General features: G+C 45.7%; 1 protein-coding gene across 1 annotated transcript in view; it reads right to left on the reverse strand.

The window, feature by feature from the left end:
- The window catches only part of LOC135383837 (uncharacterized), a 164,990-nt gene extending 152,604 nt beyond the window's left edge, over positions 1-12,386 (reverse strand). Inside the window, exon 1 of the mRNA XM_064613145.1 lies at positions 12,061-12,386. Coding sequence (XP_064469215.1) covers positions 12,061-12,133 — 73 coding nt within the window. The 5' untranslated portion in view covers positions 12,134-12,386. The remainder of the gene's footprint in view (positions 1-12,060) is intronic.
- Positions 12,387-20,939: the final 8,553 nt, after the last annotated feature.

Raw genomic sequence — 20,939 nt, forward strand, 5'->3', positions numbered from 1 at the left:
ACGAAGCACTCAATTGATACGGTAACTGCTAACAGCAAACAAAAATATTGAAGACGCTTACCTGAGCACGCTTCTGCAAACTCGAATTCGACGTGTGGGATGTACTGTGTCATTTTGGTTGGGGAAGGCAAAAAAGACACTAAAATAACAGCATTCCCGTCACCTTTTGCGCCTTCACCCTGAACCCCAACTCAAGCCACACTGACGTGATTATCACCTGTGCCACCTTATAATCCAACGAGTGATCCTCAATGGAGCCCACAAGTGTGGAGGTGGGAGAGAAAATACATTAAACTAAGATTTCTTCCCGGGATACGCTGCTAGGCTAAAGACACCCACGAGCTGCATATAATAAACCCGGGATCTCGTCGTCCAGGTCAGGTGAACACACTTTACAACAACACGACGAATCAACACAGAATGCTATCTCAGAATCCGAGTTTAGCGAGTTTAGTTACTGTAGTATATCCATTGGTAGCAGCCAGGGATGGGCAGTATTTAAATACACTGTAATTAAAATACTATTTAAAATATAAATACATGTATTTATATTTTGTATTTAAATACAGACTCGAAAAATGTATTTATAATTATATTTAAATACCAATTTTCGGGTATTTATTCTTGTAAATACTTTATAAATACTCATAAATACAGAATATACTAACTCATATCTTAAAGTTGCCCTGCATTTGACCTTTCGGGAAGAAGGGCGAGTTTGGGGCGCAATTATGCCGGGTTAGCGCTAGCATGCGCAATCGACAAACCATTTTAGATAGGCGAGTTTTTCACTGTTGTTGCGGACAACGGTCGTGACTACCCGATTACATTGTTCTACGAAGCATCTTCGTCAAATTTAATACAAGCATTTGTTCATCGGCACCTGTGGAGATGCTGTTCTTCTTTGCGAATCTGATTGTACGGCCGAACAGAAGACGCCTAAAAGAAGCAGTCTTCGGGAAATTTCTAATATTAAAATCGCCATGATAATCTAACAAATAAATGCTATTCTTCCTTGCTGATTTGTCCTTATGATCATCGTTATTTCTGTAATTCCAGATAACATCTTCCTCACAGTATTTATGGTCGTAGTTACGGCATTTAAATACCGTATTTATATTTTGTATTTAAATACTCAAGTTGAAAACTATTTCTGAAGAGTATTTAAATACCCCTACCAACAAAGTATTTTGTATTTATATTTAAATACTCAAAAAATGTATTTATGCCCATCCCTGGTAGCAGCTAGAAGACAACACGCAAAAAAAAAAAAAAAATACAGGGTCGTTTTCCAAGAATGCTTTCATGGTCAATGACTTGATTGGAACGCGTTTCGGCATTCGTCATGCTGGTCACCTTAGGACTCAACAAAAGAATGACTGTCGACCAGAGGCCCCCAGGCGCAGAACATCCAGGTCAGGTCACCTCGTGTTAGAAGCGCACGGAGTTTTGGGAATTTCCACAGTAATTTACCATGTCGTCCAGGTTCAAGCCGAGCAGAAACGAAGGAACGAGTAACGTGAGTAACGAGTTACCGATTTTTGTAAGCGAATACGTTAGTAGTTACAATTTTTAGGAAAGTAACTAGGTCGTTATTTCGTTACCAAAACAAGTAACTGGTGACTGGGTGACGAGTTACGTACAACTCTGGCACTGGCACGCTAGCGGACGTCTCCTACCCCGGTGCTTCTTATGCCGAACGTTCCGTTAAAGAAAGAAACATTGTTCTCTTTCTTCAGGAGGCTGGTCTTGCCCAAGGACCACTCTAGCTCATTGCACTCCCCAACGGGCTCACGCACCCTCTACGCATCTCCACCCTTCATCCGTTTATTTTTTAATTTTTTTTTTGCTATAGTCGTGACGCAACCCACCTCTGTGTGGCCAACAACGGCGAGCCGATTCTGTCATTAACCCCCCCCCCCCCTGTATTATTCTCTTTAAGACGAATGTCGGCATCGTTCTGTGTGAAGTCGGCCCAGGAGGCACGAACCCCCCCCCCCCCCCCCCTGCGATAGTTGTGACGTTGTGCGCCTGAGCGTGACCGACTACGGCAAGCAGTTCTATTACCACCACCACCATCATCACCATGCATTATCCTTTGGTAATGTTTCGCGTTGAACTTAGAATATGTCGACACGACCCTGGGCAATTTTTTAAATATTGTGTGGCTCAAGAACTCGAACTTATGATCTTAGTAATCGGTTTGGCCATAAACACGGGAAATTGACTACTTGACCTGGTAACCCTGTTTCCTATATATATTTTTTTTTTGTTCCACCAGGGCGTAGCAAGCCGGCATAGGTCTGGCTGACCTCTCCCTGCGTGGACGCCACCTCCTGTTCATTAAACTTATACATACCCCCCCCCCCCCCTGTTTCCGCACGAACGTGAGAGAAAAAGTAAAGGACAAACGAGGAAAAAAACAAAAAGACCGCTTATTAAGCGATTTCTTTGCCCTGTGAGCTGTACTGATAAACGACTAACGTCATGCTATTTTACACATTTTCGCTTTCTTGTATAGGGAAATATGCAAAAATTGTGCCTTCAGAAAAGTAATCATACCCAATTACGTCCAGTTCCCTTCTAAGTGATACGAATTATAGTACCTGCGAATGAGCTAACACGCATTAAATTTACAGTTGACTGCTACACCGTCGGTAATATGATCTTCGCCGCACGAAGCTACATACCGCATGATCAATTTCGTGCTTTCAAATTCGATTTTGCTGCGATTTATAACCTTATGTAATATTATACATGTAAATGTACGGATACGTCCTGGTTGTATTTTTATTCAACACTGAGCCTGCTCATCCTTAAATGTGTGTGTGTCTGTTGAACCATAAATTTGGAAGCCGTAATTGTGCGTTCGATCAGGCTTGAGGATGCGCGAACGAACAGTCAAGGAGCTCCGCTACTCCGGTATATTATTTTCTGAGCCAGATTAGTTGAGCGGTCCTTGCACCTCGTGGTGAAGGTCCCTATATGTATCTAACGTTTACTTCAGCTGAGGTACGCGACTGGAAGAAACGGTGTTCAAGAAATGTGCTGTGTAATCTATTATATTCTGCCGCATTCCTCGGCATGCCGTAGTTTTCTTTTCTGTTTTTTTTTTTCATGTTTCTGAAGGTTGTTCCATGTCTGGCAAGTACAGGAAGCGTGGCGCAACAAACGGGACATCGCGACATGTCTGTGCTCCCATGACTCCGGCATGTCGTAGAAATCGGTGAGAATAAATCAGTTTTCAGAATGGGGAATAAAGCAGGCAAGCATCATCTAAGTACACGGTTGTTGTCTGTTTTTGCCGTCTGTGTGGATGTATGCGCAAGCGCATACACATTGACAAGTTGGACTGTATACAAGGTAAGTAACATTATTCATAAAACCTTCGTTCCGTTTCAGGAGGTCCGCCTTGAGTTTCTTTAAGTTCTGTGCAAACTAAATGGAAACTGTGGTTCACACGAAGATCACAGGCAAGAAAACAAGGAAGAACCTTCGAAATGGGGTAAGGCTCTGATTGAGTTGCAGGACAACCAGCACTGCTTTATAGTAGGTATTGGAAACTCTATCTCCTTTGTCTCCTTTGTGATTCAGGTTCAGCGTTTAGCGAAAACTGTTCGGACCTGATCTGTTCTTCTGGCGTTAAAAGCTAAGCATGTATAGTTTAGTGATAAATGTTATAGTTGAAACAACGCAGGAAGAACGAGTACGGGATTGGACGCGGAAGAGTAAGGGAAGCAAATCTTGAGTGACGCTCCTTTCATCTTAAGTGTGGGTATGCTTACGGGACAAATGTTTCAACGTCAACGTTAACGTTATAGTGTAACGAATTCAGGAAGAATATATTGAACGTTAACGAGTAAGGGTGTAAAACATTGAGTTTCCCCCGTCTCATTGTAAGTGAATGAGATACAATAGGACAAATTTTTCATCCCGTTGCGAGCATACAACGACGCACGGAGCAGAATGCACGATGTTGACCTTGCGAGTACGCGCTACAAATTTTGTTCGTAGTGAATGCAAAAGGAGGTATTTTGAACATTCATGAACGTCAGAAAAGGTTGTACGAACGAATAAATGTGCTGTTGATTCACTGCACCGACCGTCTCTTTGTGCAAACAATCGACTTTTGGAATGTTGCAAGCAGGTGAATTCGTTCAAACACAATCATCGCTTTGGATTGCCTCTCTTTCTTCCAGTAATGGGGTAGAGTATCGCCTGTGGCGATGAAACTCCCCACTCTCCAAGGTCAAAAATAAAGTTGTTGTTGTTGTTCCTCCAGTATCTTCCACTTATTTTATGCCTGCTCGTTTGTGCTGACATAATTTTTCTAAACATGTTGCGCACGCGCAATGAATTGGTGTGTGCTCTTCAGCTGAAGCATACCGCCGAGTCGAGATAAAAGACGAAACTCTCGTACATTTTGCACTCCTCGCACCTAACGTTGTCCGTATACACCTGTCGGTGAAACATCGATGCTCTTGAATGCATCGCAGGAGCCTCCCCTCAGAATTCTAGAGGTACACTGTGCTAAGGAGTGGTCTTGAGGTGCTGGGTCGACGACTTTTATAAGGTAATAGCTTTACAAGGTTGGATTACGAGGCCAAAAGTGCAGACATGCGTTTGACATCGGTGACATGGCTTTTATAACGTCCGGGCTGCTTTGACTAGACCAAGGCATTGGAAGAGCTTCCAATTGTTTTACAGTCGCAACAGTGGGTACCACTACCTGTATGGTTTGGTCGGTATGTAATGCCAGTTCAGAGACGGACAGGTTGGCAGCCGGACTGCCGGCGGAAGGCGCTGGAGAAGGAGTTCTTTCAATAGCGGTTCGTCGATGTTTGCTGCTCGATCTCCCAAAATGTTTTTCGTATGTCACAACAACTGCGACGCGCACCTGGCACCGAGGTCCTCTGCCAACAGAAGTTGCTGTAGCAGGGTTTCGGAATTGGGTGGCCCATTCCATGCCAATCCCATTCCCATTCCGAGGAAAGGAGATGTGTGTTAATTCCATTCCTTCCATTCCTCGGAGTGGGGAGCTACGGTCAATTCCCAATCCTGGAAAGGCTTGACAGCGCCCATTCTCTTCCTCCAATTCCGGAAATTATAAACAAGGTAATATTATTGAAACATGTATGTAGTCGGATACTTGCCAGCCGAGCAGTGCACGGGTAAGTGACTTCATGCGGAACAAAAATGCACAAGATCAACGTGTAGAAGGGTTCCTTGTGCAGTGAGTGTTTCTCGGCGCCTAACGCCTCCCCCTTTCCTTTCCCACGTTTTCCTTTATGCTTTATCCTGCTACACCCACTCTACCCCTTTCCTGTTTCCTGTTTTTGGTTGTTTGTTTGTTTGTTCTTCTCTTTTTCGTAGCTCACCTTTTTCTTTCTTTTTTGTTTCACCCACAAACGCGTTTTGGAGTAGCCAGTTCTGACTGGGTCGGGACTAACCTCTCCATATTTTTCTTTCTTTTCCCATCCAATCCAATTCAATCTAACATCAAAATGACACTAATGCACCTAATATTGTGCTAAGTAAACTTACTAGGATATTTATTACGAAATATTGAACAAAACCCCCGGTGTCTTGCTGGTCACGTTCACGAGTGTCACATGTTCCTGCGCACAAACATTAGCTGCTAGAATTAAGTATCAGACAACCGACTTCACTGCGCTGTCATAGTCAGGGCCCAGAACGCGTTGCGAACGTGCATCGCTTCAGTAGCAGACAACAGCTGAGCTCGGCAGCCGGGCTCGTGGCGCGGGAAAACGTGCGTGAGCCAGACTTTCACAGGGTCACAGAGGCCAGGCCATGCCATCCCATTCCGGTGGAAAAGCACAATGATTTCATTCCCACTCCAGTAATAATTTCGTTGTTGCCATTCCATTCCATTCCATTCCGGGCTGTATAAAGAAGGAATCATTCCGGAATCATTCCAACTCCGGGGTGGCAACTCCGTAACCCTGTGTTGTAGATCTGTAGACGCTTGCGCCGCTTGGACCAGTTCGTACGGTGTAGTCCGTTTTGGTGTCAGCCACTTCCACTGCAACCTGTGGTGGTAAAGCAGAGACTACATGGTAGTGTCTCGTGACGTGCGAGATTATTCCGGCGAGTTGAAATCGCATTCCACTTGTGAGAACCACACATTAGGATTAGGGTGCCAGAACGCGGGAAGTCTTACAGCGACGTGTCCGATACTCGGACGTAGACCGGCGTTGTCTCCATCTGCTGTGCACGGTTCAGTCATCGCCGAACTCGATCGGGTCGTTCTGACCCGATCGACTTACCCGACTTACCCGAAGACCAATTATGCGGTCTTCAACCGCACGTATAACTGTCTTTTCTTCTGCCCCCATGTAGAATGCCCATTAGCCAGAAAGAGAGATTGGCCAACTTCGCCCGTACACCTCGTCAACTCTCTTCTCCCCCCCTTTTTCCCCCTTGTTTCTTTTTTCTTCTCTTTTGCTATAGTCGTGACGATGGCCACTTGAGTGCGGCCAACAACGGCAAGCTAGTTCGACGCCCTTCCCCCCCCACCCTCGCCCGTACACCTGGCGGTTAAACATCGTCGTTTTTGAATGCAATGAATGCCTAGAATGCAATTGAAGGCAATGAATGGAATGCTTTTGAAAGCATAGATTTATAGCCCTCATGCGAGTTCTCTCGTCGTTTTCCGACCCTTTCTTTATACTGCTCAATTTCACAATTTAGTGTTTGATCTCTGCTTTCTTCACTGTATTTTACGCCGTATAAAGAAGAAAGTGCTAGAAGCATTTTTCTTTTCTCTTCCTCTCTAGGCCCATGACTTTGAAACTATGAATAGTAACCTAAGTAATTTGGAGTTGATTTACACGAACGATGAGACTGCCACAAGGTAGGGCTGCGGGTAATTTTGACAACTTGGGGTCCTTTAACGTGCGCCGGAGATTTCGGACACACGCCGCTGCAAGCAATGAAACCAGGGTTGCGGAATGGGGTCAACCATTCCATTCCAATTTTATTCTTCCGAGGAATGGACATTTGTGATAACTTCATTCCTTTCAATTCCTCGGAATGAAAAGGTATGGTCAGTTCCCACCCCTGGAATGGCTTGGCAACCCTATTCCATTCCTTTAATTCCATTGTAGCAGCACTAGCTGCACCACCATCGCCTCTGGCCACATGACCCTTTTTCTGCCCTGCCACCTCGCGCTCGCGAGATGCGAGCTAGTTAGTGTTTCTTCCACTCGAGCGACCGGCCAGAACGGTCAATAAAATAGTCTGGTCCGACTTGACGCCTTTTGTCTCCTGGCCTCACTCAACACGCGGCACCATCAATAAAAGAAAAAGGACCGGTAACCGTGCTAGAGGAGACTGACATTACCCAGCATGGAAAAGCACAAAGACAAGGTTATTTCAGGGCAGAAAGGGACAGAAACAACCGGGTTGAAACCAAAACTACCACCTGGGCACCCAGACCATTCCATCCCAATTCCATTCCTGCCAAAAAAACGCCTAATTCCATTCCCATTCCATCCCTACGACAGTTTCCGCCATTCGATTCCAACTCCAATCCAGGCTTTGATAAATCTGGAATGATTCCGGAATCATTTCAACTCCGGAGTGGCAACTCCGCAACCCTGAATGAAACTATGAATAGTATTTTAAGCGCCGCGTTGTTTCATAAGAATGAACCGAAAGATACATGATATATGCTTTGTTTTCTTGTGTGCATTCAGGGCAACGAAGCGGCAGATTTGACGGCTGCTGCGGCCCACCGCATCTCCAGAGCCGTGCCCATTATCCTCTCCAACGGAGGTAGGCGCTCCTACTTGTCTGAGTTGGTGTCACCCTTGGCCCGCCAGCAATGGCTCCATGACATCACCCAATGGTCGCTCCTCCATGCAGTGGACCCGTCATTATCATTTAGGATGCCAGGTGGCTTCCCTCGCAGCTTTACGACACTTCTGCGGCGTCTACGACTCAACGTCGCCTTCACCCCTGTGTTCCGTGTTAAGCTGGGTTACAGTAACACGGCGCTGTGCCTAGCTTGCCGCACCCCAGCTACGATCCTCCATATCCTCGAGGACTGTGAGCGGTACACGTGTGAACGCTGGGTACTTCGACGCCAACTTGAACTCCTCGACCGTAGACCATTCAGCCTGTCCAAAGTACTTGGCCCATGGAGCTCCCCTGCGCATCCGTGCCGGGCTCTTCGCTCCCTTCTTGCTTTCATGCAAGCCTCTACACTCCTCGAAGAGGTCTAAACAGAACTCGCTCTCACCATAATTCATCCTCTCATATTAGCCACTGTGAAGTGGGGTAGGGTCCTATGACTACCACGTGGGAAACATCCCATGTCATCATCACTTCTTCATTTATTGTTGTTGTGGTTCTTGTGTGATTCCATACTCCTCCGAGGCAGCTGTAACGATGCTGCAAATGTCGTTACTATCAACGCAAGTCATGTTTTCGCAGAATAGGCGGATTTGGCATCCGTCGCGTACAAGGGCACAGCGCTAGTTTATCTTGTTAGCATTAGATTGCTTTCAAACACCGAATAAGTAAAGCAGCCACGCGCAATAAAGTGTTTCTTCACCTAACATCATCTCTGTACATGTTTCGTGCGCAGCATGATTTGCCCCGCTTTTTCTCTTTTAAGCACATGAGCGATTCTTGAAAATTGCCTCAAGAAACGCAGTGGGCAAACATAATACCTCGTGCTGCGTCTCAGGATAAGATAAAAATCTCTGGGGAAAATGCCAGTGTAACCTATAGAGCCCTCTTTATCAGCTAATTGTGACGAGCTGCCTAATGACATAGAGTTCGAAGAAATCCTATAAGTCACACACACACATACACACATATATATATATATATATATATATATAGATGAACTCATCCTCTTCAAACATGACCTACTGGCGTTTATATTCCACGGATAATTCTGTATGTCGTTTTTCTATTCCCCTCCAGATCTCTGTCTGGAAAACATAGTGCTTTCCGAAACACAGGGCTTACGCTCAAATGATCTTATGTGTCAGTGACACATGTATGCAATAATACAGAGCGCGTGGGATAATAAAGACAAGGAAAAGAAGAACATATTCCATTGGTCCTTAGCCGCAGCGGAAAGATTTTTTTAAGCTACGAGCTAATCCACCAAAAGAGGTCGCCTGTATTTGCTGTTTCGTTATTCCTTTTTCTTTGTTAGTTGTCGTGGTAACAGTGCGTGGAGTTATCATTGTTGCGTTGAACGAGAAGGACAGAGGATGCCCTGGCGTACGTACACAGGCATAGGTGTGAAGACAAATATCACAAAATACGAGGTGTGATCAAAAAGTACGGTTAATGTCAGTGTGCCTCAATTCTAGCGCCCTCTGCATACACAGAGGGAGCTAGTATTCAGGCACCCTAGTTAATGTTGCTCCAGAGCGGCATCTAACGGAGATACCGCGAACAGCTTTGGGGAGGCGAAGTGCGACCGCAACGCGTTGTGTATCAGTGCAAATGTGTAACAAGTCTGAACTTGCTCGCTGGAGTCAGTCAATTTTGTGCTCCGGTAAGCTGCTTTTTTGAAGTGTGTCGTAACCCGGAGGTCATGGATGAGGAACAATACACAAACATGAAGTTTTGCTTCAAACTTCAAAAAGCGTTAAGGAAACGCGTGAAATGCTCAGTTTTGTTTATGGCGATGCAGCCGTCAGCATCAAAGTTACAAATGGTTTCAACGATTTCGTCATGGTTGTGAATCGAATGAGGACAAAGAGAGATCGGGACGTCCCTCAACATCAACAACCGAGGAAGATGTTGAAAGAGTCAGTGAAATAATTCGATCAAACCGGCGACTGACTGTTTGGAAATTTCCGAAGGTCTGGGCATGTCTTGCGGCTCCGTTCAACACATTTTGACTGGAGAGTTGAAGATGAGGTGAGATGAGGCGCTTTCATCTTGCATCATGACAACACGCCCTGTTACACGCCGCTTGTAATCCGACAGTTTCTCTCGCATAAGAACGCCACAGTGTGCCATCATCCACCTTGTTCACCCGATTTGGCACCGTGCGATTTCTGGCTGTTCCCGAAAATCAAGATGACCATAAAACGAACACGTTTCGCATGAACTCGCGACATCGAGGCAGCCACGACAGCGCAGCTAAAGACACTCAGAAAATGAGGCATCCAGTTCTGCTTTAGCAAGAGGGAGGAACTGTGGGACAAGTGTGTTCAAAACAGCGGGGACTATTTCGAGGCATGGGCATTCCCAGGATTTTTTCCAAGGGGGGGAAACGTGCAACCCCCTCAACTACTACGTCTTTTTCTGGAGGCGGACGCTGCGGAATTTGCGGGTGTCCAGAAGTTCCTTTATGACATCTGATAATAGTCATTACGACCTCTGACTAAAGAGCGCACTATTTTCACAAGCGACCTCAGATCTCCAGGGGGGGGCACGCCCCCCCCCCCCCCTTGCCCCCCTCTCGGTACGCCTATGCTTCTAGGGGGACTAATTCGAACTTACCTCTTGCTCTAATAAAATATCGCATATTGTTATGTCGATGTATGTGTATTAGTCTGTAACAGTAACCGACAACGTCGCAAAGAGTTATGCTGAAAAAGGCAGACTTTCCCGGATGCATGGCCGCTTAATTATTCATTATTAGATCAAAGAGCAGTTAGGCTACTACACAAGGCGGTACTACATTAAAAGATTGGGCTGGGCTCATCTGTTTCAGAGTACAGTGACACTTGAGAAATATCTAGCGATAGATTGTTAAGAACCTGTTTTTCGAAGCGCCAATGCTTGTTGAGAGCTGAGATTGCTTTCTCGAGCTGTCAAAAAAAAAAAAAAAAGACGAGGAGGTAAACGAAATGCAAAATGCAATTTATGTTGTCCCCTGGCTTATTCGAGAATACGGGGACAACTTCAACAATGTCATTGCAAAAGCACTGATGTAAGTATAACAAAAATTTTTATCATGCAGTTTTCAAATTATGTAGTAAATTGTGAACGCGTGTGCGCCATGGTAATGCTGCCTTGCAAGTGATATACATGTTACACCATTGAACATTCTAACCATGCCTGGGATAGTGCTAGAATATCTCAAAAAGTCGTAGGCGAATATAACTTAAGTCGCAGGAAACCACACCCTACATAAAGATGACAGAAACAACCACTTGAAATTTTGACAGAACAGCTAGATGAATGATGACATAACAGCTAGAAAGTTTGGTTCATTGATTTTAAACTATTTCAATAACGGTGAAAAAAAATAAAAAATCCCGGTTGAGCTCACGGCCCCTACGGTATGTCGCTTTCATTGTGTACGTAGTTCTTTGTTCCAAATGTATGAATACCCTTTTATGTACAGTTTAACCCTTAATCAGTGTTAAATCTTTTTGATGACTATCCTTTCTTATTGCTCTCCCTACTTCTGTTGTCCACATCTAATTGATTTTGTAGTCATATCGCTTCGTAGCCGTTCGACCTTTCATCTCTTAATATACTAGTACTACACAAATTACGTAACATCCTATGTACCAAAACTGCTAGTGCGCAAATATTGTTACGAAAGTACACTTACCATCATCTGTGAACCGTAATGCCAGACCGTCGCACATCGCCTCTGCTGTCTGATAATGCACGCAGTTAAATGTCTCCATGTACGCTTGTTTTGCTACTCAGTCTTGATTATGAATGTTACACCGACGTCAGACTGTTTCCAGATGGTCTGGATTGTCGCTACGTTTAGTAGACATTGTTGCACATACTACACCACATTACTCATAAGGTTGGTGCCGTATCACTGACCTACTCGAGAAATATGCTTCACGGTTCCTCGATGAGTGCCTTACATTCAAGTGGTAATAGTTGATCGCTCGCGTTTTAAGCTGCTGCCGATATGTCAGCACCGCGCCGCGCAGACCCTTCTTTATATAAAATGCCACTTTGCCGTGATCGACTTTTCGCGTCATGAAAGGTGGCTTTGAAGGTTTCTTCCAACGCTGGCTGGGTTAAATAGATTAACAGAAAAAAGAAACGAGGAAAGTCGTATGATATCAGGCGACATGCACAAGAACTCACCTGTCACCACTAGAAGACAGGTAAAAGTCAGTAACACGAGCAGTTGACAGCAAGAATAGTTGACCATCCTCATTGCTGCGGAGATGAAGAAAGCCTCCACGGCACAGTGAACTCGAAGTGAGAAAAGTTTGATGTGAAATTCCGCTTTTTCTTTCCCTCTAAAAGAACAGGCGACAACACAGTTTTGCCTTCCACAAACCAGCGTGTCTGGCGTTTTCCAGCGTGCTCCCTTTTCTGTCCGGCGAACAAACACACAACTCGGGGCGCCGGTCACGGGCAAACTGAAACCTGTGGCAGCGGAAAGTGACTAGCAACCCCAGAATCAACTTGCGGTCCGTTTCTTAGCGCGCTTTAGCGGGCTTCGACGTGACGTATCGCCGCTTCCGCCTCTTATTGGATTCGTGGCGGCCACGTGAATTGTGACGTGTTAGGTGCGCTCCGTTTGTGATTGGGAAGACTGGGGAAGCGAAAGGTAGGGAGGGCGAAGGGAATCATTTGGCGGAGTTGGCCGGACAGGTGGGAAAGTAGGTAGGTAGGCGGCGAGGGGTGTAGCCGCAATTTTTGGACGGTGAGTTCGCCGCGTGGGCGAAGAACGGTGGCATCGGTTTTGCTGGGAAGAAGGAAGGAAGGAGAGAGCTATGGGTACATGGCAGGGGCTTTTTCTTTCTGTTATATTGGAATGCTGAGAGTGGAATGTCAAGCACGTGTCTTCAATGCAGTATTACCGAAAACTACTCTTGAAGAATTTGTCAGCAGAGCTTTTTTCCTGGCGGCGAAGGTTCCGAGAACGTTCAGTGGCGTGGGATGTCAATCGAAGGTTTGTAACAACTATGTTGCGTGACGTTGTCATTGCGAGTGCTCTACAGTGCGCGCCCGGATTATGTGCAAAAAGTAAAAGGTCTCACAAAGGCAATTTTCCTGTGTTCAAGGGTACTTGTTTTCGACGTCATTCGTCTTGTGATCAACTACACTATGCACTATGCAACTATGCACTCCATGTCGCCGAACCTTATGCGTCATGCACTTGGCTTTCATAACCTTATCTAAACCTCAAGTCCAACACACATGACCTTGAAAATTCAAGTTACAAGCACTACATCCTCACGCCATTACTTGTTCCCAAATGTAACTCAACACATATTGGTGTTATTCTTATGTAAATTCATCTATCTGAGAGTATCCTTAGGCATATCTTTTGCCGTCGTCAAAGCAACGAAAAGAAAACGCAACTGAAGAACGCTTTAGGCTAGGCAACAGTGAGTGCACTACACTTTCAACTTATTACTAAAATGAGAAAACAACGAACCTCGAGCGAGCCGATATCGTCCATGTAAGCTCCTGTTTTTCTATGCATCATTTGAGATATTGAGGCATTGATTGAGATTTTAGTTGTTTTCATTGTAAGCGCGTATTTAATTGAGATTTACCAAGAGCTCTGCGCTTTATGAACTGGGCTACCATGCCATACCTGCGCCTTACCAAATAAAATAGAGCCACAATTTCACATGAGCAAGGTGTAGGGACAAACCAGATTAGTTGACCCGGAAGCCACCACGTGGCGTATCGAGGATGAACTCTCCCCTGTTCCTCTCCCCTCTGCAAATTCGTCCAGGTTGTCGTACACATCCTTTCCGATATTATGGTCTAATAAGCCCTGCTGATGCAGGATGTTCACAAGTTCATCAGTGCATGACTGGTGGGCTGTCTCTATCGCATCCAGCTGCCCGATTTTCATGCAGCTATTTGAAGGGATGCGGTCTCCTGAACTCGGCGTAAAAAGCTTCTCATGCAGCGTTGTTAAGAAACTAAGTAACTGTATGAATATTTAGACACTTTTGTACGTACGCTTAGTGAAATATTACAGACATTTTTGTGTAGGGATTTGTATTTGTAACTGAATTACACAGTCGAGCTAATAATGCCAGACCTAGATCTCTCAATTTCTCAATTAAAAGAAGTGCTGTCCAGCATTCAATTTCTCCCCTAAAGTGTAGTGTTGAGAAGTAGATTACTTTCTCCTAACTAACTAAGAAAGTAGAAACTTTCAGAGTATTTTTCAGAGTACTACCACAATGACTAGAAAAGCTATGATTAGTTGATACGTTATATTTCATTGTCTAATTTGTGCTAATAAGTCTGTGTCTATCCAGTTTGCTCTCTGAGCAAATACGTTTTTCTATCTGGACGTAATGAACGAACGCAGACACGAACGATAGACACAGACAAGTGCAGATGCGTGGCGTCTCTGTCTGTGTCATTCATTACGCCGTCACAACCCACACACTCAAGTGGTCTTAGCGTTATATTTTTTGTAGTGCGCATCGGGTACGTGTATGTAATTAATAAAACATAGAGAAAGCTGAAAGAATAATAATTTAGATTAGTTTTATGAATCATGAATCAAATGGCAGTCACTCTCATGATATAAAGTAACCAAAAGTACTGAGTTATTTTTTCGGAACGCACACTATAATAATTGTAACTGAAGTACTTTTTTGACGTTGAAATGCCCTGTCCCCGTATCGTCATCGATGAGAAAAAAGAAAGAAAAAATAATCGAGCAAATATGGATGCGCGTTCAATTGTGGTATCGTCTACCTCCAAAACCACCCACTACTTGACTTTAGTGAACACCTACTTCTTTACATTCGCTCACTGTTGGCATGGCTCCAATGCTCGTTATGCGTGTACTTATGTCCTGAAGTTCAGGCTATGTTTGCAAAACGGCTGAGAGAACATTAGAATAATGGTTATCTTTAACCGAGGAGACCCAAACATACCGCAACACTTTCCACCTTGTGCCGTTATGTGTGAACCATGTTCTATGCGTGCACATCCCGTAGTTCAAAGTAACCTCCACTCTTTCTTTCTTTGTCATCCGTGGGCTACTGGAGCGCCACGTATGGGTGACACAGTTAAGATTCACTATGGAATTTCAGTAAAAGTGAAAAACTGGCGGCGGCAAAGACGGTGGGGCGTTAGGTGAGGCCTACCCTTGCCTTTTCCATGGGGGTGCGTTTCAGTAAAATGACATAAACGCAGACCAGCTGCATAGTGGACGACATCTGTAATTGCGGAAATGAGTTTGATCATATCAAGTGGACACTACACAAGTGAGCTGGTATCAACGGGAGGACCTCGATATTCCCGGTTGCGAAATCCCCAATCTCGAAATTCACTTTCTGGAAACAAGGAAAATCAAGGATAATGCTCGCTTGCTTTGTAAGATTATATGCAGTGCAATGTTTAAAAACTCGACATTACTATTTAACCACTCAAATTCACTGGTTTTCGATGTATACAAGTCGTTTTAGCGAACGAAGGCCACATTTTAGCAACCGTTAGGCTTATCAGGGCGGACACGACGGAGCAGCATGTTTAGTTTATTATTAGGGTAGTCCAAGTTCGGTGTTTGAATTTCTATGTCCAGGTTAGTCTTAGTTTGCCGTTGGCAGTTTCCCGCGCGCGACTGCGCATTTTATGGTCGGATAACATTTATTTGCAGTAGTTTAGTTTGCAACGGGGATTTCGATCACTTTATTTATTAGTTATTAGTTACTTTACTGTTCGTTATTTTGTAATGATATCCAAGCCCCGCCAAGTACGTTGCCAAATAATCACACTCAGCAAGATGTAACTAGGTAGGAATAATGGACTAGGTCTCGTGGTGTTGCAGCTGCAATACATGTACCCTGCGCGAAACTCAGGCTAAATGCGTTCGCGCAAGGAATCTACACATGTTTTTGCACATTGAAAATGTCGCTGGCAAACGGTACAATAACAACAACAGTGGCGTAGCCACGGGGGGGCTAGGGGGGGCTCGAGCCCCCCTGCCTGCCGCGGACCGACCCACACAAATCGTGCAAATCCGAGAACATAATATATGTGGGGGCGGACCACTGTGACGATCGCGAAAGTTCTTGCAGTTCATGGCGTCTATCTAAGAAGCACTCTTGAATGGTTTTCAAAGTATGAGCTTTTCAAAATACTTCCAATCTCGTGACACCACGTTATTGGTCATGACAGCCTATACATGTAATCGTACTGTGAACGTCTAAATCAACTATTTTCGTTCCTTTTTTTAATCCTCAGTTTGCAGTGTGCACAAGTATATGTTTGTTGTCGACACAGGATCAGTGGGGGGGGGGGGGGGTTCGTATCGAGCCCCCCCTACCTTGGAGGTCTGGCTACGCCACTGAACAACAACAAATAAATTGGTAATTATGGTAGGGGGAATTCGTCTCGAAAACTGTGGTCCTGTATGCTCCAGTGCAGAAAGGACGATATGAAGCAATATTTCTATACTATCGGCCATACTCCACCGAAAAGGTTCTTGGGTGCTGCCCAGCAAATCAAATCCTACCTGCCATGCGCGCCCTTGTGCAATTTCTCGTCTCGACGGACCTCTCTGATACATTGTGACGCTCTTTGTTTTTGTGCATTGAGATTTCGCTTTTGGTGCCAAGCTAGGTGGTGATGTTCTCATTTATTCTGTTTCCATTCCGCTTCAAAGCGTCGAGTTTTGTGTAGTTTCCCCTTCTTTTCTTAATAACGCGTCCTGGAGTAGCCAGTCCCGAGTGGCTCGAGACTAACATCTCCATTTTTTTCTTTTAAAAATCAATCAATCAATCTGTACTTGTTGTATTCAATATGGAAAGTAGTATGATACGCCGATCCCAGATTTGGTCTACACATAGGTGAGGCTCTCGGCTGGTGACGAGTTCTCGAAGACAGATTTAGGTTTTGAGGGTTGGCGGCGCACGTAAGAATTAAGTTTGCTGATAAGTCTGGCAGTCGTTCATCGTCACAGAACCTATGAAATGTTTCATATAAAAGAATGAAGAAAAACTGCAGTCAGGTGATGTATCAAGATTTACAACTGTGCAATGCGATATAGGGTAGCTCTTTCGGTAAGTACGTGCATTGAACGTATCATAGGAAAAGGGGAACACAGTGCATAGTAGAACACAAACAGTGAAGGCTAAGTCGGGGACACGCACTCACTACCAGCAGATTTATTAAAAAGACAAAGCGGAAGCCTAAATACAACTTCAAATGCTACCCTCTCCCTCTACTTGGGAACATTGTTTACACTGAACAAACGCGTATCTACCCGGGTCAGTCAGTAAGGAATACACCCAATCATCGGTAAGAGATATGGAAGGGACGCCCGTTCGTCAGTTTGTTCTGTTGTTTTCTTGTTTCTCACCGTGCTCCTCAGACTCAAGGACATGTCTTCGTTTTAGGAAATATTTCCTGTCTGTCGAATGTGTGTCGCTTCCACAATTTTCCTCCTGCTGAAGGAACGTTTCGATTTATACATCACTTCGCATTGATCCAACAAGGCCACAGAGCCAAAACATTTTACATCATCATTCGTTACCACTGGTCTGTTTCCCTTCCATAGCCCGTTAATGCTCTCGTATTCTTTGAGCAACGCGTCGACCACTATGGCTTATATAACACTCTCCGCATGAAAACATTAAAGAGCTATGGAAGGGAGCATTCCAGTGGCAACGAATGATCATGCAAAAAGTTTTGGCTCTGTGGCCTTGTTGGATCAGTGCAAAGCGATTTCTAAACAGTGTTGTACGTAGCGCCGTTACTAGTAGCGGCGCTACCGTATCCGTTACTTTTTTCGGTAGCGGAGTAGAGATCGCGCTGCTTTTTTGAACTGGTAACGAAAGAAGTACTTCCGTCACAAATTTGCGGTACCGCTACCGCTACTTTCCGAGCTGGGGTTCGCGACAACTCGACTTCGACCTATCATAAAGCCTCCACTCTGCCTGCCTTCGAACAAGCTGCTCGATATCACAACTCATTCTGCGAATACCGACGGGCAAATAGCCGAAAGGAGGGCACGTACATAGGCCGTTATCTTACAAACAGGCTGTATCCTCCACGATTGGGTTTATAGTCGGAGCACGACCATCTCTATAATACACGACCTTCACACTCGCACCTAGCCCCAGCGCCACTGATGTAGTTTCGCCATGCCCCGGCGTCGGGAACTTGGCGACCCCGTCGCCCGGCAGCAGCCGCAGTAGCCCCCTCCTGCACTCACGGTTGGGTCGCCGCAGGAGGGAGACCCCCACGTATAGCTGTGCGTGGCTTTCCCGTGTCTGGGGAAAGGGGGATCCTGGCAGATGAGTGGACTCGGAGGTTGGTTTGGAGCCTTCGGGGCCCCTCCGGGAAAACAACACACTGCTTTGGCCCCTGCTTCCCATAGACGGGTGGTCCTGGAAGGCCCGGTCAGGACTATTCAGCTAGTCGCCATCTCACTTTTCATTGCTTTCTCTTTATGTTCTGCCCTCCTTGCTCCCTTTCTCTTTTCACCTTCTTTGGCGGCAAGGGTCAACCTTGGGCAGTTCTTTTCACTCTCCAGAAAGCTGCACTTGGGTATCATGCAGAGGTACCTGCTACTGCGTTGTGTGCTGTCCCCTGGTTGGGCTAGGTGGTGGGCGGCAGGACATCTGCACCGAATGCCATTCATTCTTCTTATGGACAAAATCAGCTAAAAAAAATCCGATCGGCGCCTGAAGAGGAACCGCACCGAAGAACAAATGTTGAATTTCTTTGATCTAGGTTGTCCGGAACCTTGGTTTGCCAAGTTCCTGGTTCTCCACTCCGATGACGAGGCTAGACAACTGTCTAAAGTATCTCCTTTCCTTGTTGCTAGGGCACTCGAACACGAAATAGGAAAGTCCTTTCAGGCCAAGAAACTCAGCTCAGGATTCAGGTGGAGGTCAACAACAAAGAACAAAGTATAGCACTGCAAACATTAAAGAACATCGGGGAGGTACCTATCTCAGTTACAACACACCGAACACTGAACACCGTTAAGGGAGTAATTTCCGAAGAAGAGTTAATCGAGTGCAGCGAAACTGAAATCGAAGAGGGCTTGAGAGAGCAAGGCGTCGTCTCTGCCAAACGTATAATTATGCGGAGAGATGGCAAGGAGATCCCGACCAAGCATATCATCCTGTCGTTTAAGCTGCACACACTTCCTTCAACTATCAAAGCCGGTTATGTCAGTTGCCATGTCGGGCCATTTATTCCAAATCCTCGTCGCTGTTTCAAATGCCAGCGGTTTGGGCACAGCTCCCAAGTCTGTCGAGGACAGTTGGTGTGTCCCAGATGTGCTGGCAAAGAACATACTCCTGAGTCGTGCACAAAAGACTTCCACTGTGCTAACTGTGAGGGGAGGGGGGGCACGGTCTATTCTCGGTCCTGCCCACGATGGAAAGAAGATGGAACTTAAACTACAAAGCAGCACGAGCACAGCTCGAGTTCACAAAGAAAGGAAGTTTTTCCGACGTGGTGCGTAGGGGAGTGGCGCCACCGAGGAAGTCCGTGGAGACACAGACCTGTTCTTCGGGTTCCGAGTCCCCACTATACACTCCCCAACCTCAGAAGGCTGGAGACACTCCGGTGTCTTCTGCCGTGACGGAGGCCAGCTGTTCAACTGGCCTCAAAGAAACAGCCACGGCCTCCTCTAAGGTCGATGGCACACAGCCAGTTTGGGACGGGGTCGGAAAAACCCCTTCCCAAAAAGGCACCCAAAGTATGGAGGTCGACGATGACGACTGCATTTCGCAGAAGTCATCGTCGACCCTCCCCAGCATTCCTTCACAAGGGAAGGAAAAACGGGAAAAAGGACGAGGAAAGGGTTTCAAAGGGAATGACCAAGAGAAACTACCCCCGCGAAGGGTGCAACCCCCCTCCGGTCGCTTAGAGAAAGCGACCCCTAAGTGGTACAAGTCTTTTCTAGTAGGTGTCACCAAGTGCTGCGCTTTCTTTTCCTCCTTTTTAGTGTGACCGTTATGAACGACTTCCTCCAGTGGAACTGCCGTGGTTTACTTTCTAACTTAGACGACATTAACGATCTCTTCGACAAGTACAATGCAGCATGTTTCTGCCTCCAAGAAACATATTTAAACACACACACACACACCAAATCCAATTCGTAGACACAATGTATTTCGAAGAGATCGAACAGACGCCACTCGCGCATCAAGTGGCGTGGCTATCGTCACACGAGGAACTGTTCCGTCCAAAGAAGTCCACTTGGTTACAGACTTGGAAGCCGTAGCCGTGCAGATGTGTCTGGACAGAATTGTCACCATCTGCTCGGTCTCCTTGCCACCATCAGGAAGTTTTGCACAGAAGGATGTAGAACACTTAATCAGCACACTTCCAATTCCATTTATACTCTTACGCGACTTTAATGCCCACATCCCTTTTGGGGCAGTACAAGAACCGACGGCCGAGGGAAAATGTTGGAAAGGGTCTTGTTATCAACCTCCATCTGTCTTTTAAATACAGGAGCACCTACGTACGTCCACTGTTCAAGTCAGTCTTTCTCTGTCTTAGATTTATGACTTTGCAGTCCATGTCTGTATCAATATATGGAATGGAGCGTGGAGGAAAACCCACTTGGGAGTGATCACTTTCCAGTGATCCTGAAATATATGTGTGCAGTCAGTAGTCTGACAGCATGCCCCCCTAGATGGAAGCTCCAACATGCTGACTGGAATGCTTTCTCTAAAAAAATGTGACCTGTCGTTGGACAGGATGACGGTTGAAGAGGCCAACAATGTAATTACCAATGTCATCCTCGATGCAGCAACACAATCCATTCCCCAGACTTCCGGTCGTCTACCGAAACGACCGAAGCCATGGTGGAACAGCGAGTGCAAGGAAACTCGTAAACTTCAAAATCGTGCGTGGGGTACATTTCGGAGGTACCCCACATCACGAAATCTTCTTTTGTGTAAAAAGGCGAGAGCCAAGGCCAGGTGGACGCGGAAACAAGCAGAGCGGTCATCTTGGCACAACTTCGTTTCTTCTCTATCTCACAGTACCCCCCCAAAGTAGTG

The sequence above is a fragment of the Ornithodoros turicata genome, chromosome 2 (genome assembly GCF_037126465.1).
Source record: "Ornithodoros turicata isolate Travis chromosome 2, ASM3712646v1, whole genome shotgun sequence".
In the NCBI taxonomy this organism is placed as follows: Eukaryota; Metazoa; Arthropoda; class Arachnida; order Ixodida; family Argasidae; genus Ornithodoros; species Ornithodoros turicata.